The sequence below is a fragment of the Scyliorhinus torazame genome, chromosome 29, assembly GCF_047496885.1.
Source record: "Scyliorhinus torazame isolate Kashiwa2021f chromosome 29, sScyTor2.1, whole genome shotgun sequence".
NCBI classification, from domain to species: Eukaryota; Metazoa; Chordata; class Chondrichthyes; order Carcharhiniformes; family Scyliorhinidae; genus Scyliorhinus; species Scyliorhinus torazame.
In genome coordinates this window covers 40,301,632-40,325,347 of record NC_092735.1, presented here as the reverse complement: position 1 = coordinate 40,325,347, position 23,716 = coordinate 40,301,632, and the positions used below count along the sequence as shown (strand labels likewise).

At 46.7% G+C, this 23,716-nt stretch overlaps 1 protein-coding gene across 3 annotated transcripts in view; it reads left to right on the top strand.

The window, feature by feature from the left end:
* The window catches only part of sacs2 (sacsin molecular chaperone 2), a 126,715-nt gene that overhangs the window by 38,816 nt on the left and 64,183 nt on the right, over positions 1-23,716 (top strand). For all 3 annotated transcript variants that reach the window (XM_072492504.1, XM_072492501.1, XM_072492502.1), the window contains exons 2-3: positions 11,631-11,720; positions 14,305-14,392. In XM_072492504.1, coding sequence (XP_072348605.1) covers positions 11,650-11,720; positions 14,305-14,392 — 159 coding nt within the window. In that variant the 5' untranslated portion in view covers positions 11,631-11,649. The remainder of the gene's footprint in view (positions 1-11,630; positions 11,721-14,304; positions 14,393-23,716) is intronic.

The following is a 23,716-nucleotide window of genomic DNA, read 5'->3' as shown; positions in this document are numbered from 1 at the left end:
TTGGGATCTGGTCTGTGTAGCGCAGCAGAAATTGGGAGCTCTTGCCCGCATTAAGAAGTATAATTCTTAGATTGGCTTTGGATTGTGGAATTTAAAGACAGTGAGTGTGAGTAGCTGGTGCTTTATTTCAGGTGTTGCATTTGGGCTGTTTAATCCGAGGGTGGCTGGTAAAATGACTCTTTCTGTGGCTAAGAATTTCCTGGGTGTGGAACAGGTCACTCGGAGTGGCTTACACAGGGTGGTTAAAACAAAGCTTTTGGATTTGGCGAACAAGTTGCAGTTGACTTTACCTGGATAGGCGAAGAAGGTAGCGCTAATTACAGCAATAGCTCCGTATTTAAATTTGCCAGAGACAGTCTCGTATTGGAATTGGCTAAACTTCAGTTACAAATGAGGCAGCTTGAATTTGAAGAAAAAGAGAGAAAAAGGTCTTTGATATTATTTTCCCACCTACTTCTAAAATTTTAATCAAGCAAAATCCGCACACAGATCAAATGCCACTTATTAATACAGTTTACACTCCACGTACAGATTTATGTACAAAGTCCTTGGGGAGAAGCCTTTAAAAGTCAGTCTGAGAAACATATTTTTCCTCAGAAAGAGATAACTCTAAAAATGAAACGACTATTTGGTATAAAAGGTTAATGTTAAATATGTAAGTAGACAGTCTACACTAGTGTGATGGAAGATCACATGACAACAGTGTATGCTGAGGGATAGCCTCATGTTAAGCCTGATACATTAGGAAAGAGTCCATGGGGGAGATAAATAACTGTTGAAAGAACATTTTGTAGTGTTAAGTAATGGGTTAAGAGACATTGCAATTAGTTGTCTCATTTTATGTTAAGTATCCATTAATTGACACTGATATGTAAAGGGGCTTCAGGTGGCCTCTGTCAGCTGGTGAGTTGTTAAGAGTTTTGTGCAGAGGCTGTGGAAGTGAAATAAATGGTGTTTGGTGAAAAGGAACAAGAACTTTAGACTCTTCATTTCACAACAACTAAAACATCTAACAATGGTAGCAGAGGATGGTTGCTGTGCAAATGTGAAAGGTTTGAAAGGTACAACATTTCCTGATCAAACCAAGGAGTGAGTGAGAAAAGAAAAAAAAAAGATGCATGGCTGAACCGAGGATAAAGATGGCTGGATATGACTATCCTCCATTATTTTCTGAAAGGGAATCGTACCAATGGAGAAGTGCAGTAGTTATGTGGACTAAGGTAACTGCTTCGGGAAAGAGAAAAGGTATGGTATTGGCTCTTTCTCTACCATATGGCAGTAAAATCCGAACAAAGTGCTTTCTGAGCTGGAATTGGAAGAGTTAGACTCAGAAGCAGGTCTGGAGACTTTATTACATTATATGGATAAGATTTATAAGAAAGATGACTTGTTAAGTGCGTATGAAGCATGGTTGGATTTTTTTTATTTAAAAAAATATATATTTATTAAAGTTTTTTAACACCATTTTTCTCCCTTACAAACAATAACCCCCCCCCCCCTCCCCATAAAATAACGAGAAATTGCGCAGAGCAAGATATATACATGGCAAAATGATATATTTACATGTCTTTGTACACTGGCTCTCTCCCATACGTGCCAGTTTCCCCAACCCTTCATGTTATCACTTGCTCATCCACCCTCCCAGACAGTCCCCCCCCCCCCCCCCCCCCCCCCCACACACCCCCCCCCCCCCCCCCCCCCCCCCCCAGGTTGCTGCTTCTGCTGACCGATCTTCCTCTAACGCTCTGCGAGATAGTCTAGGAACGGTTGCCACCGCCTGTAGAACCCCTGCGCAGACCCTCTCAAGGCGAACTTAATCCTCTCCAACTTTATAAACCCAGCCATATCGTTTATCCAGGCCTCCACGCTGGGGGGCTTCGCCTCCTTCCACATTAGCAAGATCCTTCGCCGGGCTACTAGGGACGCAAAGGCCAGAATGCCGGCCTCTTTCATCTCCTGCACTCCCGCCTCGTCCACTACTCCAAATATTGCTAGCCCCCAGCTTGGCTTGACCCGGACTTTCACCACTTGAGATGTTGCTCCCACCCCTCCTCTCCAGAACCCCTCCAGTGCCGGGCATGACCAAAACATATGGACATGGTTCGCTGGGCTCCCTGAGCACCTTCCACATCTGTCCTCTACCCCAAAGAACCTGCTCAACCTCGCCCCCGTCAGGTGAGCTCTGTGAACCACCTTAAATTGTATCAGGCTGAGCCTGGCACACGAGGAGGAGGAATTAACCCTACCTAGGGCATCCACCCACAGACCTTCCTCGATCTCCTCCTCCCATTAACCCTTCAACTCTAGTACCAGCGCTTCCCCTTCTTTCATCTCCTCGTGTATTTCCGACACCTTGCCTTCCCCGACCCATACACCCGAGATCACTCTGTCTTGAATTTCTTGTGCCGCGAGCAACGGGAATTCCCTCACCTGTCGCCTCACAAAAGCCCTCACCTGCATATATCTAAAGGCATTTCCCGGGGGTAATTCAAACTTCTCCTCCAGTGCCCCTAGGCTCGCAAACGTTCCATCAATGAACAGGTCCCCCATTCTTATGATCCCCGCCCGCTGCCAGCTCTGGAACCCCCCGTCCATCTTCCCCGGGACAAACCGGTGGTTACCCCTGATCGGGGACCACACCGATGCTCCCATTGCACCCCTGTGCCGTCTCCACTGGCCCCAGATCCTTAGCGTTGCCGCCACCACCGGGCTCGTGGTATACTTTGTCGGCGAGAGCGGCAGCGGTGCCGTCACCAACGCCCCCAGGCTCATTCCTTTACAGGACGCCATCTCCATCCTCTTCAATGCTGCCCCCTCTCCTTCCATAACCCACTTGCGGATCATCGACACATTTGCTGCCCAGTAGTAGCTCCCCAGGTTTGGCAGCGCCAACCCTCCTCGGTCCCTACTGCGTTCCAGGAACCCTCTCCTTACCCTCGGGGTCTTATTCGCCCACACAAACCCCATAATACTCCTACCTACTCTCTTAAAAAAGGCCTTAGTGATCACGATGGGAACGGCATGGTCGGATTTTGATAAGTTCCGGAAAATGGAGGATATCTCCATGGAAGACTATATAATGGAATTTGGCAGACTATATAAAAGCTGCAGAAACACAATCTGGAATTTCCACAGTCTGTGTTGGCCTTTAAATTACTTGACTGTGCTAGAGTGAGCAACATGGATAGGCTCCTGGTTTTGACAGGAGTTCAGTTTACTGATAAGGATACCTTATTCGAACAGATGACAAAAGCTTTACAAAAGTTTCTGGGGAAACATTCGATTCCGATGGCTCTGATGACCCAAATAGGTCAGCCAGCAATAAGGCAGAATATGGAAGATACACTAGTAACAGGATGGTCAAATCATATGGCTACGAACAGGGCTCAAGACTATAGACGGAGGACTTCCGGTGACGGCGGGCGGGAGGCAGCCGCGCGTTGGAGGGCTCCCGTTCGGGAACGGCATTGTCGGGGGTTAACGCCCGGTCCTAGGGTCAGCGAAGGCAGTAAAAGTCGGGAGACAGCACGGAGGAGGGGAATGTCGAAGACCAGCAAAACAACGGCCGTGAAAAAAGCAGCTGAAAGTCCGTCGGGGAGTGGAAAGGTCACCGCGGGGTCAGTAAAGAAAATGGAGGCTGGAGCACCAGGGAAGGCCGCATTGCTTACGGCTGAAGAAATAACTAAGGTGATGGCTGCGGAATTCGAAAGGCAGTTTACAAAATACATGGAGACGGTGAGGAAGGAGATGAGGGAGGTTTTATGTGCGCTGGTGGAGGAGGCGATTTCCCCGGTGATGACGGCGGAGGCGAGCGCAGTGGCGGAGGTGCGAGAGCAAGGGGAGGAGCTGAAGGAAGTGGAGGAGACGTTATTGCAGCACGGTGATCAACTTGCCTCGATGGGGAAGGAGATGCGGAAGGTGATGGAGATTAACAAGGATCTGTGAGGAAAAATGGAAGACCTGGAAAACAGATCCAGGCGACAGAATTTGAGGATTGTGGGGCTGCCCGAAGGAGTTGAAGGACCGAAGCCGACTGAGTATTTTGCCGCGATGCTGGCAAAACTATTGGGGGAGGGGGAGGATCCCTCCCGATATGAACTGGATCGGGCTCATTGGTTGTGGAGGCCTGTACCAAAGGCGAGTGAGCCGCCAAAGGCAGTGACTCTGTGCTTCCGTAGGTTCAGTGTGAAGGAGAAGGTCCTGAGCTGGGCCAAGCAGAAGCAGGTGGTGCAGTGGGCTGGAGCTGGTATACGTGTATACCAGGACTTTACGGTGGAGCTGGCGAGGAGGCGGGCTGCCTTCGCACCAGGTGAAAAGGGCACTGTACATTAGCAAGGTGCGGTGTGGAATTGTATATCCAGCAAAGCTGAGGGTGACTTATAAGCTCAGGGAGTTTTATTTTGGAACGGCGGAAGCAGCAGAGGAGTTTGCGAAGGCAGAAGGACTGTGGCAGAACTGACAAATTGAGAAATGGCCATGTGCCGATGTAGCCTCAGGACTGTATTTTCTTCTTTTTTGTTTCACTGCGTGCGGGTGTATGGGCTAAAGGAGCCAATGTGGTATATATTTGGAAAAGAGAAGTGATGGGACTTTCACTCGAAATGAGGGCTCTTTGGGGTGTAGGTGGATATGCGGGGTGTGTGTGCTAAAAGGGGATCTCTGGGATTTCCTAGGGCCGGGCAAGGGGGAAAGGGACCCGGTGGGGGCCTGCACGCTGGCCGGTTTAAGCCGGCCAGTGAATGGGAGTGAGGTGGGGGGAGGGGCTGCGGCCATCGGAGCCTGGCAGAACAGGGTCCGAGTGGTCTAGCCAGGGTGGAAAGTTGGGGGGAAGGAACTGAGGTTGGGAGGAGGAGATTTACAAGAGGCAGTGGATGGGAGGTGCTGGAGACTCGGGGGGGGGGGGGGGGGTGCAACTCTTGGGTATCATGTACGGTACTCTTTCAGAGGCTGGATGGCGTTGAGTGTAGCGGGGGCAGGGGGAGTGGACTCGATAGGTCAATGGTGACCATGGGCGGTCCCGGATCTCCTTTTTCTTTTTCTCCTTTTTTTGTTTCCACCGTGGGAGGGTTTGGTTTATTGGATGCATATATTGACAGGTGGGCCGTTGTTTGGGGTGGTGGGAGGATGGGATCATTGGTATTGTTAAGGGGATTAATTTTGTATTTGTTACCATTTACTGTTTGTGGGTGGGGTGTAAAATTTGAAGGAAAATATGAAAATGTAGAATAAAAAAAATATTTATTTAAAAAAAAGAAGACTCTAGACGGAGACCGAGACAAGGAAATTATGAAGACAGAAACCCAGTTAGAACCTACAATAGGAAGATGAACCCCAGAAATGCACGGGGCATGATAAATCGATGTTTTCGATGTGACTCTCAATACCATTATGTTTTCAACTGCCCAACACGTTATGATAGTGTTTGAAGCGACACATGACACGGAAGAGTCAGAAGAGGAAAAAGATAGTGACCAGAAAGAAGGAATTGTCCTATTGACAAGCAGTTTTATGCTGGTAATGAGGGTGTTGGTTGCAGAATCCTTCAACTGTGCTGTATTGGACAGTGGCTGCACATCTACTGTGTGTGGAATTAATTGACTGGTTAAAATGTTACCTGGACTCTTTGCATGCTGAAAATCATAACAAGGTTAAGGAATTTGAAAGTTCCACAAGTTTCAGGTTTGGGAATGATAATACTCTGAAGTCGCTGAAAAGAGTGGTGATCCCTTGCAATATTGCCGGAGTGAATCATTTCATTAGCACGGATGTTGTATCAAGTGAGATACCTTTGCTTCTGAGCAGACCATCGATGAAGAAAGCACACATGAAACTGGATATGGAACAGGATAAGGCAACAGTTTTTGGAAAGACTGTGGACTTACAATTTACACAGTCGGGACACTATTGTATTCCATTACTGACAAATAATTTTTCAAGTAGAGTGGTTAAGGATGTGTTAATGGCAGTTGAAAATGGGACTTTAGCTGATAAAAAGCTTGTGGTATTAAAACTGCATAGGCAATTTGCACATCCGTCTCCTCAGAGGCTGAAAAATTTATTAAAGGATGCAGGGGTAAGGGATGACGACTATACTAAACTGATGGAACAGGTTAGTGACCGCTGTGAAGTTTGTAGGAAGTACAGAAGGACACCAGCACGACCGATAGTAACCCTACCTTTGGCCAGGGATTTTAACAACATTGTGGCCATGGACCTTAAGATCTGGGATAAAGCAAATAATATATTTATTTTGCATTTTGTAGATTTAGCAACCAGATTTAGTCTATCAACGATTGTACGAAGTAAAGAAAAGAGAGTAATTCTGGATCAAATCGTGGAAAAATGGATAGGGACAGGAATAGGTCCACCAGCAAAATTCCTTATGGACAATGGGGGAGAATTTGCTAATGATGAGTTTAGGGATATGTGTGAAAACATGAATATCAGAGCTATGAATACGGCTGCAGAAAGCCCATTTAGTAATGGTGTCTGTGAAAGAAATCATGCTGTCATCGATGACATGCTTTGGAAAATTTTGGCAGATCGACCAAATTGCAGGCTAAATTCAGCTTTAGCATGGGCAGTACATGCAAAGAATTCATTGCAGATGGTTGGGGGGCTATAGTCCTTATCAATTAGTGTTTGATAGAAATCCTAAAATTCCGTCCATTTTGGATGACCAGCCTCCAGCTTGGGAGGGGACTACAATTAGCTCTGGTTTTGCTGAACATTTAAATGCATTACATAGCAGTAGAAAAGCTTTTTTGGAAGCAGAAGTCTCTGAAAGAATTCGCAAAGCTTTAAGACATAACGTACGGCCATCAGATGCCGTTTTTCAGCAAGGAGACATGGTATACTATAAGAGAGACAATTCTAATGAATGGCAAGGCCCAGGGAAGATCATAGGCATAGATGGCAAAACAATTATTTTGCAACATGGTAATCAAACTGTTAGGGTCCATTCATCAAGGATAATGGGTACAGATTACAAATTTTCAAATTTAGACAGCAGACAGACATGGCGAGGAACCAGAGTCATCTGGTACGCATGTGTTACAGAACTATGAGGACCAATTAACTGATATAGACAGGGTTTCTGTGGAGGAACACAACACTTCTGGTGAATTAAAACAGGCCATTTTTCCGAAAGGGCAACTGCCAAAAGTTGGTACAAAAGTGACATACTTGACTGAAGGGTCTAGTCAATGGAAGGATGCAACTGTTATTAGTAGAGCAGGGAAGGCCACTGGAAAGTATAAACTTTGGTTGAATGTACAACATTCAAGGGAAGGAGTCAAGACATTGGATTGGGAAAACGAAGTTCAAAAATGGAGGGCACAGAAACGCAGTGCCAGTTCAGATAGTACATCGGATAGTGAACAGGTCCGCAGGAAAAGGTCGAGAACTATTGAAAGGACATCCCACAGCAGAAGGGAAAGGTCAAGCAATAGCCATACAGAACGAGATACCAGGCGGGAGAGGGGACGTAGTTTGTCAAGATCTCGGAACATGAGTAAGACTACGAATACTAATAGGAGTAGAAGCCCACATGCACGTGAGATTTTGGTGACTTCAAATAAATTAGATGAAAAAGTTATTAAAGAAGCTAAACAGCAAGAATTGCATAGTTGGAGTGAATTTGGGGTATACACAGAAGTACCGGATAGGGGACAAAGAACTCTATCCCACAGATGGATTTGCACGGAAAAGGTTCTTCCGGATGGAACTGATAAGGCAAAGGCCAGGCTCATGGCAAGGGGATTTGAAGAAAACTTAGAAGATCAGGATTTAAGGGTAGATTCACCTACAGCAGGAAAGGTTATTTTAAAGATCTTCTTGGCTCTATTAGCCACAAAGGCATGGGAATGCAAATCTATAGATATAAGGCATCAGCTCCAGAGAGACATTTTTCTCCGTCCTCCTAAAGAAGCAGCTAACACAGAAGGGGTACTCTGGAAGTTGAACAAATGATGCATCTAGAGTCTGGTATTTTTCGGTAAGGTCAGTTTTGTTAAAGTTAGGCTGTTGCCAGTTGAAAGCAGATCCTGCAATGTTTTACTGGCACTATAAAGGAAATCTTTCTGGCATTTTTATGATGCATGTCGATGATTTTTTGTGGGGAGGGACTAGTGATTTTGCAGCTATTGTAATCTCTGGTTTGAGGAAAGAATTCAGGGTTGGAAGTCAGGCTTCCGGTGCATTTAATTATATTGGACTGGAAATTGGACAGACTAAGTTAGGGGCAACTTTACGTCAGCAACCTTATTTGGAAAGCATCACCCCAATAGCAATTAGTCGTGGCCGAGTTTCACAAAAAGACGCAATGGTTTCAAAGATAGAAAAAGAGCAACTACGAAGTTTAATTGGGCAACTGAACTGGTTAGGTAGACAGACTAGACCGGACGTGAGTTTTGATGTCTTAGAGTTGAGTACAAAAATGAATGATCCCAAAGTGGAAGACATAATAAGAGCAAATAAAGCGTTGGCCAAACTAAAAATGCAGGAGTGTGTTTTGAAGTTCCCGGTTTTAGGTGACCTTAAGCACTTGAAACTCATAGTTTATAGTGATGCGTCCTACGCAAATTTTGTGATGGGGTTTCAAGCGCAGAAGGTTTTATAATTTTCCTTTTGGGGAACAATGGTAAATGTTGCCCACTTGTGTGGGAAACAAAGAAAATAAGGAGAGTGGTAAAAAGCACTTTGGCTGCTGAGACATTCAGCCTTGTAGAGGCAGTGGATATGGCTTTTTATATAAGTATGATATTGACAGAAATTTTGGGATTAGGGGATTTGGGTAATATACCTATTGACTGTCACATTGACAATAAATCCTTGTGGGAAAATGTGCAGTCTACAAAAAGTGTCAATGAAAAGAGGTTACGGATAGACATCGCAAGTTTGAAGAAGATGTTGGACAGAGGGGAAATAACAAAAATTAAATGGGTCAACAGGAACTATCAACTGTCAGACTGTTTTACGAAAAGAGGGGCGAGTTGACAGAAACTTTTGGATATTGTTAATGAAGGGTGCTTGTTTCTGTGACTTTTTTTTTCTTTCTAGTCCAAACCAAAAAAAAAAGGGGGCGGGGACATCATGTGTGTGTTTTTGAGTTTCTTGAAATTTTGTTTTCACCTAATTATTTTTTTTCTCCAAGGAAGGGGAGACTGTTAAGTAATGGGTTAAGAGACATTGCAATTAGTTGTCTCATTTATGTTAAGTATCCATTAATTGACACTGATATGTAAAGGGGCTTCAGGTGGCCTCAGTCAGGTGGTGTGTTGTTAAGAGTTTTGTGCAGAGGCTGTGGAAGTGAAATAAATGGTGTTTGGTGAAAAGGAACAAGAACTTTAGACTCTTCATTTCACAGCAACTAAAACGTCTAACACATAGGAGGGCAGATCAAGCAGTAGCCGTACGGAACAAGATAAAGGCAGGATAGAGGGCGCAGCTTAACAAGGTCAAGAAATATGGTATAGACTAGGAATGCTACAAGGAGCAGAAGCCCATTTGATCAAGTGGTCTTAGTGGCTTCCAACAAATTACATGGAAAATTAATAAAGGATGCAAAACAGCAAGAACTGCAAAGTTGGATAGAATTTGGGGTGTACACAGAGGTCCTAGCTTGAGGACAATAGTTTTATCTCCTACGTGGATATGCACAGAAAAGTTGTTTCCTGATGGAATTTATAAAGCCAAAGCCAGGCGGCTGGCACAAGGCTGGAATCGAATGCGGGTCCCTGGCACTGTGAGGCAGCAGTGCTAACCACTGTACCACTCATGATAATGAGACAACTGAAACTGATTGTTTATAGTGATGCATTTTATGCTAATCTGTGTGGTGGCTTTTTGACTGCGGGGGGGATTTATAATTTTTCTCTTTGGGGAGAAAGGTAAATGTTGCCCTTTGGCATGGGAAATTAAAAAGATACAAAGAGTGGTAAAAAAAAGTATATTGGCAGGAGAGACAATAATAATAATCACTTATTGTCACAAGTAGACTTCAATGAAGTTGCTGTGAAAGGCCCCTTGCCCTAATTGAGACAGTAGATATGACAATAAGTTCCTTTGGGAGAATGTCCACTCTACGAAAAGCATCAATGAAAAGAGACTACAAGTTGACTAAATCAGATGCTAGAGAACAGGGAAATTGGCAAGATCAAGTGGGTTGATAGTTACCAATTATCTGACTGATGAAAAAATGGGCTAACTCTAAGAAGTTATTAGAAAGTGTTAAAGAGTGGCACTTTCCTATAAGGAAGGTAATGAGAGGGTGGATTTTAAAAATTAAGAAGGAGGAATAGGATGCATTTATTGTAGAAAAGAAAATATATACACTTGTGTTATGAAATTTGTTTAAGAGGGGGAATCTGTTAGGAAAGTGTTAACGTTCGCCAGTGCTAACGTTAGAATTAGAGCTTTAATTGTTTAATAGATCACACTTCTAGTTTGACAGACTGCATATATATATATATAAAGAGGATACAGGTGGCACTGTGGCTTTGGAGGAGATGTGATTGTTGAACACAGTAAAATTGGAGCTGAAGAAGTCTAGACTTGCTTTCTAGTTATTACAGAGATACCATCACTGCTGAAATAGTTAGTAGATTGGCCAATAGATTTACCAACTGCTTAGCCTCCGGCAGTCTTTTATCAATCCCGAGCAAGGTCGACCTCATCTGAGATCCAGAATAATGCTAACAGAAACCTCACTAGTTAGCCACACATTGTTCATCTTTCGTGTAAGTCTTTCTCAATGGAATATACCTTTGTTGACTATTATGAAATATTGCTTTAAGGTCTGCTCTTGTTTGTCTAGCATCTTATTTGTTTTCCCAATCTGCTTTGGCCAACTCTATCTTCGTACTTTGTAATTTACTTTATTTAAGTTTGCGACTCTAGATGGAGACCTACATTTCTCAATATGAAACTGAAGGATGTTATGATCACTCTTCCCCAGAGAATAATAATAAATGTAATTATAATTTAAACATGATCTTTACTATCGGAGCTTTGATTAATCCTGTTTCTTAGCACAGGCAAAGACAAATGCTAGTTTAGGACAGAGCTAAATCGCTGGCTTTGAAAGCAGACCAAGGCAGGCCAGCAGCACGGTTCAATTCCCGTACCAGCCTCACCGAACAGGCGCCGGAATATGGCGACTAGGGGCTTTTCACAGTAACTTCATTTGAAGCCTACTTGTGACAATAAGCGATTTTCATTTTCATTTTCAAATGCAATTTGTGATAATGAAGGTGTTGTCGACACCTTCTGCTTTGATCCTCAAGAAAAGGGGTTAAAACAACCTGCCGTTGTTTGCTAAGGCACGCTGTTAGTGTCTGCTACGTGATCAAGTTTTTGAAGATGTTTAAAAAATGTTCCATGAGGTACATGGATTAAATGTATATGTTGATGTATGTGTATGGTCTTCAGTTGGTGGGACGTATGGGTGGGGGTGGAGTGAGGATGGAGTGGGGGTGGTGGTGGGGTGATGAAATCAGGTGCAGCACTAAGTACATGTTTTTTCACCTCTGAAAACTGGTTATTGGGGATATACATTCAAGAAATTAAAATATTTATTTTTTACTTGTATCTTCCATGGGTATTATTTAGTTATTTTACGTTTTATTTAGATGTGCAGCACTATCTCTTATGATGGCTTCTCTGCTGCATCGTGAAAGTCAAGCAGGAGGCAGTATAAGCAGCAGTAACAAGAAAACGAGGTATGATTCAGAAGGAGCTGGTACTATCGATGCAACAATGATGTTGAGAGGGTGACGGCAATATTTTTCTTTTTTTTGAAAATATTTTATTGAGCAATATATAATTTTAACATTCTAAACAGCAGAGCGGTCCAAGACACGCAAAACCCCCACAATAACATACCCAACTTCTCCCCACTCCATCTCCCAGCTACCCATATATTAGATTCCCTGTCCTTATTCTTCACTTCCGACGGGCAGTTTTCCTTATTGAAGTCGATGAACGGCTGCCACCTCCGAGCGAACCCCTGTAATGAACCCCTTAAGGTGTACTTAATCTTTAGCCTAAGAAACCCTGCCATATCACTGACCCCCAAACTCCTGACTTTGGAGGCTCCGAATCCCTCTATCCCAGCAAAATCCATCTCCGGGCCACCAGGGAGGCAAAGGCCAAAACGTCGGCCTCTCGTTCCGCCCCCACTGGGCTCCCGGATCTTCTGATACTCCAAATATTACCACCTCTGGACTCGGAGTCACCCTCCCTTCCAGGACCTCTGACATGACATCTGAGAATCCCTGCCAACATCCCCTCAGCCTCGGACACGCCCAAAACATATGTACATATGCCGGACATCCCCCACACCGCCCACATCTGTCTTCCACCTCTGTCCTCCACATCCTCAAAAAACCTACTCATCCGGACCACAGTCATATGAGCCCTGTGGACCACCTTGAACTGGATCAGACTAAGCCTGGCACACGACGAGGATGCATTGACTCACCTCAGGGCCTTCTCCCAGAGACCGACTTCCAACTCCCTTCCCAACTCTTCCTCCCATTTCCTCTTGAGCTGGCTTTGAAAGCAGACCAAGTCAGGCCAGCAGCACGGTTCAATTCCCGTACCAGCCTCCCCGAACAGGCGCCAGAATGTGGCGACTAGGGGCTTTTCACAGTAACTTCATTTGAAGCCTACTTGTGACAATAAGCGATTTTCATTTTCACTTCATCAGTTCCTTATATACTTCCGAGACCCTCCTCTCACCAACCCCTGTTTTAGACATCATCTTATCCTGTTGTCCCCTTAGAGGGAGGCGAGGGAAGCTTGGAACTTGCGTCCGGACAAAATCCCGTACCTGCAGGTACCGAAATCCGTTTCCACCCGGTAACTGAAACTCCTCCTCCAGCTCCTCCAGGCTCAGGAAACCTTCCTCAATGATGAGATCTCCAAATCTCTCAATCCCTGCTCGCTGCCGCCTCCTAAAGCCCCCATCCAACCCCCCCCGGAGCAAACCAGTGATTATTACAGATCGGCGACCATACCGACGCCCCCTCCAGTCTCATGTGTTGCCTCCATTGCCCCCACACTCTCAGGGCTGCCACTACCACTGGATGTGTGGTGTAAGGAGCCGGCGAGAGTGGCAAAGGTGCCATTAACCGAGCCTTCAGACTCGTGCCCTCACAAGATGCCGCCTCCACCCACTCCCTTGCCTGGATAGCAAAAACCTCACTCTTGCCCATATTCAGTTTGTAAACTGAGAACCGGCCAAATTCCTCCAGTAATCCCATAATTCCTGCCATTCCCCCCAACAGGTCTGTTATATAAAGGAGTAAATCACCCGTGTAGAGCGAGACCCTATGTTTCACCCCCCTCACTATCCCCTGCCAAATGTTCGATGCCCTCAGCACCATTGCCAAAGGCTCTTTGGCCAGGGCAAACAGTAGTGGGGAGAGTGGACACCCCTGCCTTGTCCCCCTGCACAGACTCAAATACTCTGATCGAACCCGGTTAGTCCTTACTGGTGCCTGATATAGCAACCGGGCCCAATCCACAAATCCCTGCCCAAACTCAAACCTTCCCAAGACATTCCACTCCACAGGTGCTTCAACTCCACCCGATAAAAGGTCTTTTCTGCGTCCATGGCCACCAGCACCTCGACCTTGTGCCCCTCCGCAGGCATCATTATTACATTTAGGAGCCGCCTAATGTTGGACGTCAGGTGTCGTCCCTTCACAAATCCCGTCTGATCCTCCCCTATCACCCCGGGAACACAATCCTCTATGCGCATGGCCAAGATCTTTTCCAGCAATTTTGCATCCATATTCAACAGGGAGATTGGCCTATACGAACCACAGCTCTCCGGATCCTTATCCCGCTTCAAATTAAAGGAAATCGTGCCTGTGATAACTTTGGGGGGGAGCACTCCCAGTTCCTTGGACTCATTAAAAGCCTTTGTAAGGAGCGGTCCCAACAGTCCGAAAATCTTTTTAGAAAACTCAACCGGGTATCCGTCTGGTCCCGGGGCTTTAGAAAATGGCATTGATCAAGGTTGAAGCTGGTCTGTTTCAAGTTGTGCTTCTCAAAGAATTCTTCTGTATGGTCTTGATTCCTAATTTGACAAAGTGCTGTATTTTTTTCCAATTAATAAATAATGTTCAGATGATCTTACTTGCCTTTTTGTTCTGATGTACATCTAGTGTACGGCTGTGGACCAAGCAAGCTGTGGGACAGTGACATCCACAGACAGAAAATAACAGAATGAAACAATGATACAATTTTAACTTAAAAAATGAATTTCATTTCACACCTTACTTTTCATTTATGTAGGAAGAAATTTGGTGCAACTACTCCACCATTTATTGACTATCTAAAAGAGATACTTCGCAGATACCCTGATGGGGGCCAGATTCTGAAGGTAAAAGCTCGACATGGATATTACTGAGCCGAACAATATGTTATCAATACCTGGGGAAATACCTGGGGAATTTGCATCTTTCAGTTGGAATCAATCCCTTGAAATAATTTTTTGTTAAATTTCCCTCCTAATTTTAATTTCATTAATGGTATTATAAATTAATTTAAAACTGGAGAAACACAGGTTCTTGGAATAGTTACAAGGAAGGAGGCTGTTTGGCTTATTGAGTCTGTGTTGGCTCTATTAGAGCAACTCAGCAAGGGCCACTGTCACCACAATGGAATCTGCCTTCGCCACTCTCAAGCATGCATTCCAGATTCTAATCATTCTCTGCACCAAATAAAAAGGTTTCCTCATCCCACCTCTGCTTCTTTTACCAATCACCTTAAACTGGTTGTTCACCCTTCTGTCAATGAGAATAGTTTATCTAAATTCCCTGGGCCTGAATTGTGTTCACCATCCTGAGAGTTAGTGTGTAACGCGCCCCTGCCGACTCTGACAGGCCCATTGCCATTTCACGCTCAATTGAGCATTGATTGGCAGTTGATTTGACTTTCATCTGCCTTGGAAGAAAGTCCCACCTTGTCGCTCAATCTGATTTGTCGAAAGCACTCCAACCCGTCCAGGCACAGTGTTGCAGTGATCAGAAAAATTGCCGCAGGACTCTGTCTCATCCCAAGTCTCCGGACCGGATTTGAGGTAAGTCCGGGGTCCCAGGGCAGGAGGGTAGGGGATGCCTGGGGTGGGGGTGGGGGCAATCTCTGACTCAGAGGGGCTACTTAAGGGCCTTAATTAGGGAAAGGGCGGCCCTTACCTCGCTACCATAAACTTGTATCTGGGTCGAGGTGGGCAAGATTCCAGAGGGAATTCCATCTATGGAATTTTGCACCCCCTGTCAGAATCCGCCATGGGACATGGGGGAGTATAAAATTCTGGCCCTAGATTCTAAAACCACCCAGCCAGTTAGAAGTTAGTAAATGTAACACCATTATTCTAGGAAAGAGGGAGAAAGAAAGCAGGGTCTACGTGGCCAGTCAGCATGATATCAGTCATTGGGAAACTAGGGGGGTCTTTGCAACACTTTGAGAAAATCAGAGGATGTTCAGGCAAAGTCGCCCTGCCTTCCTGAAAGGGAAATCATTTTTGTCTTTTGCGGATGGAATTAATAGGGTGGATAAAGGTGAACCAATAGATGTAATGTACTTGGATTTCCAAAAAACATTCAATGAGGTGCTACTCGACAAGAGCATTATGAACATTGAGAATCATCACTTGTCTTTGCATTGCTCTTGGCTGCACTCAGAGAAAAGGCCACAATCCTGAAGATATCGGATAGGTTCTTGAACAAGCTCATGCCTTTCTCTAAAAGAATCTAATAGGACCAGATTAATGGAGTTGATGAATGCATGATATGCACTCGAGATGGAATTAATGTTCTCTCTTTTTGCATTTTCCCATCCCTTATTCCTTGTCAATTTTGTGCTTTTACTGTCTTACTAATTATTTTAATGTCCTGCAAGAATTTTAAATTATATTTAATCAAAGTCAAACTTTTATGACAGGTAATTTTCTTCTTTTTTTCATTTATGTCAGTTTTTAATAAACAAGCAATGTACCCATAATTAATTTCCAGAGCCCAATAAATTGAATTGAAAGGGTTTAATATGCAAGAAAAGGACCCATGGATTTCGAGGGAAGATATCAGTGTGGATAGAGGATTGTTAACTGACAGGAAGATATCAGTGTGGATAGAGGATTGTTAACTGACAGGAAGATATCAGTGTGGATAGGGGATTGTTAACTGACAGGACGATATCAGTGTGGATAGGGGATTGTTAACTGACAGGAAGATATCCGTGTGGATAGGGGATTGTTAACTGACAGGAAGATATCAGTGTGGATAGGGGATTGTTAACTGACAGGACGATATCAGTGTGGATAGGGGATTGTTAACTGACAGGAAGATATCCGTGTGGATAGGGGATTGTTAACTGACAGGAAGATATCAGTGTGGATAGGGGATTGTTAACTGACAGGACGATATCAGTGTGGATAGGGGATTGTTAACTGACAGGAAGATATCAGTGTGGATAGGGGATTGTTAACTGACAGGACGATATCAGTGTGGATAGGGGATTGTTAACTGACAGGAAGATATCCGTGTGGATAGGGGATTGTTAACTGACAGGAAGATATCAGTGTGGATAGGGGATTGTTAACTGACAGGACGATATCAGTGTGGATAGGGGATTGTTAACTGACAGGAAGATATCCGTGTGGATAGGGGATTGTTAACTGACAGGAAGATATCAGTGTGGATAGGGGATTGTTAACTGACAGGACGATATCAGTGTGGATAGGGGATTGTTAACTGACAGGAAGATATCCGTGTGGATAGGGGATTGTTAACTGACAGGACGATATCAGTGTGGATAGGGGATTGTTAACTGACAGGAAGATATCCGTGTGGATAGGGGATTGTTAACTGACAGGAAGCAAACATAAAGGGATGAAAAAGGCATTTTCACATTGGCTGGTTGTGCTGAATGGAGTGCCGCAGTGCTGGGACCCCTCAGCTATTTACAATGTATATTCATTACTTAGACAAAGAGACCGAGAATAGTGTTTGCTGAACTTGCAAAGCAAGGTGAAATATAGGGTGGCATTTTCCAACCATGCTCTTAAGTGTGGTGGCAAGTGGGAAAAGCGGCATTTTGCCACTGAGCACAATGACCGGGGTTTTCGCACCATAGTGTCTGCTCCCCACCTCATTACCGATTTTGCATCGAGGGCAGCCAGCCTCTGCTTCGCCTGCCCTGCCGTGACCTCGCTGGTTCTTTCTTCCAAGTGTAACTGCAATCGGCCTTCTCGATGCCTCCAGGCCAGGATCGCCCATGGAAGAGTTGGCTCCAAAAGGCAAGAAGAGTGCGGCGCCCAAGTTCAATAACACTCTGCTGGGCCATTGTTTTATGCTTTTGTTGGGTTGACCTCTACCCCACTGTTGGCCAGTGGTTCCATCAATGCAGCCACTCTGGCTCCGGAACGCTCAGTGCAAATGTGGCACAGAAAATGGCTGCAATCCAATGCAAGAAGAAAATGAATAATCTCATCCGTTCTGGCAGACTAAGCCAACCAATCCATCACCTTCAACTCGCACATTCACAGCCCATGGGGATTTAGCAGGATGACACACCACTGGGATCTCACACACTGCCGACTGACAGCACATTACCACTCTCTCTCTCACCCTCTCTCCCTCTCTCTCATACACACATTTGCTCTCCATCTGGGCTCGTATCCTGTGTACCTCACATCCTCATTGTGTCCTCTCACCACAAGGCAGGCATCCTTATCAATTTCCTTGGCATGTACCCTGCTCACAATCTCTCCATTTGTCTTCATGCAGGACATGTTTGCACACAGTAGGAGGGAGAGATCCCACCGGGGGTGGAATAAACAAAGAGCAAAGAAAATTACAGCACAGGAACAGGCCCTTCGGCCCTCCCAGCCTGCGCCGATCCAGATCCTTTATCTAAACCTGTCACCTATTTTCCAAGGATCTACTTCCCTCTGTTTCCCGCCTGTTCATATATCTGTCTAGATGCATCTTAAATGATGCTATCGTGCCCGTCTCTACCACCTCCGCTGGCAAAGCGTTCCAGGCACCCACCACCCTCTGCGTAAAAAACTTTCCACGCACATCTCCCTTAAACTTTCCCCCTCTCACCTTGAAATCGTGACCCCTTGTAATTGACACCCCCACTCTTGGAAAAAGCTTGTTGCTATCCACCCTGTCCATACCTCTCATAATTTTGTAGACCTCAATCAGGTCCCCCCTCAACCTCGTCTTTCCAATGAAAACAATCATAATCTACTCAACCTTTCTTCATAGCTAGCACCCTCCACACCAGGCAACATCCTGGTGAACCTCCTCTGCACCCTCTCTAAAGCATCCACATCCTTCTGGTAATGTGGCGACCAGAACTGCACGCAGTATTACAAATGTGGCCTTACCAAAGTCCTCTACAACTGTAACATGACCTGCCGACTCTTGTACTCAATACCCCGTCCGATGAAGGCAAGCATGCTGTATGCCTTCTTGACCACTCTATCGACCTGCGTTGCCACCTTCAGGGTACAATGGACCTGAACTCCCAGATCTCTCTGTACATCAATTTTCCCTAGGACTCTTCCAGTGACCGTATAGTCTGCTCTTGAATTACATCTTCCAAAATGCATCACCTCGCATTCGCCTGGATTGAACTCCATCTGCCATTTTTCTTCCCAACTCTCCAATCTATTTATATTTTGCTGTATTCTCTGACAGTCCTCCTCGCTATCTGCAACTCCACCAATCTTAGTATCACCTGCAAACTTGCTAATCAGGCCACCTATACCATCGTCCAGATCATTTATGTATATCACAAACAACAGTGGTCCGAGCACGGATCCCTATGGAACACCACTAGTCACCTTTCTCCATTTTGAGACACTCCCTTCCACTACTACTCTTTGTCTCCTGTTGCCCAGCCAGTTCTTTATCCATCTAGCTCGTACACCCTGAACCACATACGACTTCACTTTTTCCATCAACCTGCCATGGGAAACTTTATCAAATGCCTTACTGAAGTCCATGTATATGATATCTACAGCCCATCCCTCATCAATTAGTGTTGTCACTTCCTCAAAGAATTCTATTAGGTTTGTAAGACACGACCTTCCCTACACAAAACCATGCTGCCTATCACTGATAAGTCTATTTTCTTCCAAATGTGAATAGATCCTATCACTCAGTATCTTCTCCAACAGTTTGCCTACCACTGACGTCAAGCTCACAGGTCTATAATTCTCTGGATTATCCCTGCTACCCTTCTTAAACAAAGGGACAACATTAGCAATTCTCCAGTCCTCCGGGACCTCACCCGTGCTCAAGGATGCTGCAAAGATATCTGTTAAGGCCCCAGCTATGTCGTCCCTCGCTTCCCTCAGTAACCTGGGATAGATCCCATCCGGACCTGGGGACTTGTCTACCTTAATGCCTTTTAGAATACCCCAAACTTCCCCCTTCTTTATGCTGACTTGACCTAGAGTATTTAAACATCCATCCCCGGCCTCAACAACCGTCATGTCCCTCTCCTTGGTGAATACCGATGCAAAGTACTCATTAAGAATCTCACCCATTTTTCAAGAGGTGGGACGCGTTGCCGCTGTCCTTGGCGGGTAGGGTGCAGTCAATCAAAATGACGGTGCTCCCAAGGTTTTTGTTCCTGTTCCAGTGTCTCCCCGTGTTTATCCCGAAGGCATTTTTCAGGCGGGTTAACAGGAGTATAATGGGGTTTGTGTGGGCGCGAGGGACTCCGAGGGTAAGAAGGGTGTTCCTGGAGCAGAGTAGAGATATGGGGGGGGGCTGGCGCTGCCCAACCTTTGTGGGTACTACTGGGCCGCCAATGCGACGATGGTGCGCAAGTGAGTGATGGAGGGGGAGGGGGCTGCATGGAAGAGGCTGGAGACGGCGTCCTGTGTGGGTACGAATCTGGGGGCGCTGGCAACGGCGCCGCTGCCGCTCCCTCCAAGGAGGTATACCACGAGCCCGGTGGTGGTGGCGGCCCTCAAAATTTGGGGGCAGTGGAGGCGGCATAGGGGGAAGTTGGGGCCTCGGTGTGGACCCCATTAAGTGGGAACCACCGGTTCGCCCCAGGAAGAACAGGTGGAGGGTTTTCGGGGTGGCACAGAGCAGGGATATGAAAGTTGGGGGACCTGTTTGTGGACGGGAAGTTCGCGAGCTTGGGTGAGCTGGAGGAGAAGTACGGGCTCCCCCCGGGGAACACCTTCAGGTACTTACAGGTAAGGGCGTTTGCCAGACAGCAGGTGGTTGAATTCCCGCAGCTACTGCCACACACAGTACAGGACAGGGTACTCTCGGGGGGGTGGGTGGGAGAGGGGAAGATCTCGGAAACTTACCAGGTGATGCAGGAGGAGGAGGAGGCCTCGGTGGTGGAGTTGAAAGGTAAGTGGGAGGAGGAGTTGGGAGAGGAGATCGAAGAGGGGACGTGGGCAGTTGCCCTAGGGAGGGCAAATTCTTCCTCTTCGTGCGCGAGGCTCAGCCTCATACAGTTTAAGGTGCTGCACAGGGCACACATGACCGGGACAAGGATGAGCCGGTTCTTTGGGGGTGAGGACAGGTGTGTTAGGTGCTCAGGGAGCCCAGCAAATCACACCCATATGTTCTGGGCATGCCCAGCGCTGGAGGAATTTTGGAAGGGCGTAGCGAGGACGGTGTCGAGGGTGGTAGGATCCAGGGTCAAACCGGGCTGGGGGCTCACAATATTTGAGGTTGCAGGGGAGCCAGGAGTGCAGGAGGCGAAAGAGGCCGGAATTCTGGCCTTTGCGTCCCTGGTAGCCCGGTGAAGGATTCTCCTTCAGTGGAAAGATGCGAGGCCCCCAAGCGTGGAATCCTGGATCAGCGATATGGCAGGGTTCATTAAATTGGAGAGGGTGAAATTCGCCTTGAGAGGGTCGGTACAAGGGTTCTTTAGGCGGTGGCAACCTCTGTGGGTACTACTGGGCCGCCAATGCGACGATGGTGCGCATGTGGGTGATGGAGGATTCAGGCTGCAGGGTTGCTGGGAGAGGTGAGTGCATATTTAAAAGAGACTTCACTTCCTGGAGCGGGCCTATTGGCTCATTGGAAATCAGGCAGGGTACAAAAGGTGTGGCAGAAGTGCCCTTAGTCACGGAGTGCTGATTGGAACAGAGTGCATCTGAGTTTAGGTAACTGACTGAGTGCTGATTGGAACAGAGTGGGCGCGATTCTCCACTCCCACGCCGGTTGGGAGAATCGCCTGGGCCGCCAAAATTTCAGGGGACGCCGGTCCGACGCCCTCCCGCGATTCTCCCAAGCGGCGGGAACGGCCCGGTCGAGTTTCGCGGACCCCAGGCCGGAGACACCCAAAATGGCGATTCTCCGGCACCCCCGCTATTCTGAGGCCCAGTGGGCCGAGCGGCGAGGCCAAAACGGCGGGTTCCCCCCGGCGCCGTCCACACCTGGTCGCTGCAGTTGTGGGCGGTGCGTGAACGCTGGGGGGGCGGCCTGTGGGGGGGCGAGGGGGGATCATGCGGCGCCGCTTTTACGCGGGCGACAAGGCCTGGCGCGTGTAGATGACGCGGCCCCGATCCTTACCTGGAATGTGGGGTGGCCCGCGATCGGTACCCACCGATCGTCGGGCCGTCCTCTCTGAAGGAGGACCTCCTTCCTTCTGCGGCCCCGCAAGATCCGTCCCCCATCTTCTTGCGGGGCGGACTTAGAGAGGATGGCAACCCGCGCATGCGCAGATGACGCTCGTTATGCGGCGCCGGCCGCGTCATCTATGCGGCGCCGCTTTTACGCGGGCGACAAGGCCTGGCGCGTGTAGATGACGTGGCCCCGATCCTGGCCCATTGTCAGGGCCTGAATCGGTCGGGACCGGGGCCGTTACGCGCCGTTGTGAACCTCGACGGCACGGCCACTTATCCCGCCCAGTGCATCTGAGTTTAGGTGAGTGACTGAGTGCTGATTGGAACAGAGTGCATCTGAATTTTGGTGAGTGACTGAGTTTGGGTGAGTGGCGAGAGAGGGCTGTGTTTTTGTTGGTGTTCAGGTTTATCCTTGAGGTTCTATAAAAAATTTTTTTTAAATTATTTAAATTAATTAACTAGTTGAATATGGCTGGACAGGTGATGTGCTGTTGCTGTATGATGATGGAACTGGTGGATCCCATTGAGACCGTCAGTGACCACATCTGCAGCAAGTGTTGGCTGCTCGAGGAACTTCGGCTCAGAATTGATGAGCTGGAGACCGAGCTGCACACACTGCGGCACATCAGGGAGGGGGAACATTACCTGGACGCTTTGTTTCAGGAGGCAGTCACACTCGGTGGAATAAGTACTGTTAATTCAGTCAGTGGGCAGGGACAGAGTGGTGTGACTGCAAGGGAGGCAGGTAGGGGGATCCTAAGTTTAGGAGTTGAGGAGCCTCAGCCCTTGACCTTGTCCAACAGGTATGAGGTACTTGCTCCCTGTGTGGATGAGGAAGAGGGCTGTAGGGAGGATGTGTTGACTGACCACTGCACCGTGGTACAGGAAGCCATTCAAGAGGGGGGAGCAAAAAGACAAGTGGTAGTTGTAGGGGATTCTATAATTAGCGGGATTGATGGCATCCTTTGTAAGCCAGATCGTGAGTCCCGCATGGTATGTTGCCTGCCCGGTGCCAGGGTGAGGGACATCTCTGATCGGCTTGAAAGGATTTTGGGTAGGGAGGGGGAGGATCCAGTTGTTGTGATCCACGTTGGGACTAACAACATAGGTAAGACTAGGAAAGAGGACCTGTTTGGGGATTATCAAACACGAGGGACTAAATTAAAGAACAGGTCCTCCAGGGTTATAATCTCTGGATTACTACCCGAGCCACGTGCCAATTGGCATAAGGTTGAGAAAATTAGGGAAGTTAACACGTAGCTAAAGGAGTGGTGCGGGAAAGAGGGATTCCATTTCATGGGGCATTGGCATCAGTACTGGGGCAGGAGGGACCTGTACCGTTGGGACGGTCTTCACCTGAACCATTCCGGGACCAGTGTTCTAGCGAATAGGATAAATAGGTTGGTCACAAGGACTTTAAACTAGCAAGTTGGGGGGGAAGGGAAGGGTAAAGCTATGGACAGTATAATGGTTAATGGAGAGCAAGGCAGCAGGTTACGTGACAGGTTATTATGTAGAGATATGGGTTCAAAGATGAGGAAAATTAGGAGAAAGGGTAAGAGGAAAAGTAATTTGCGAAAAGTTACTGATCAAGGTGTTAGGATTCATAACAAAGACATAAAAAACAGCATAAGTGTACTTTACCTGAATGCTCGTAGTATACGGAATAAGGTGAATGAGTTGATGGCGCAAATCATCGTGAATGACTATGATTTAGTGGCCATTACTGAAACATGGTTAAAAGATGGTCACGACTGGGAGTTAAATATCCAAGGGTATCAGACTATACAAAAGGATAGAATGGACGGTAAGGGCGGTGGTGTAGCTTTGTTGTTTAAGGATGGCATCCGGGCAATAGTAAGGGATGATATTGGTGCTATGGAGGACAAGCTTGAATAAATTTGGGTGGAAATCAGGAATAGTAAGGCGAAAAGGTCACTGATAGGAGTAGTCTATAGGCCACCAAATAGTAACAGGATGGTAGGGCAGGCAATAAGCAAAGAAATAACGGATGCATGTAGAAATGGTACATCATGGGAGATTTTAATCTGCATGTCGATTGGTTTAGCCAGGTTGGTAAAGGCAGCCTTG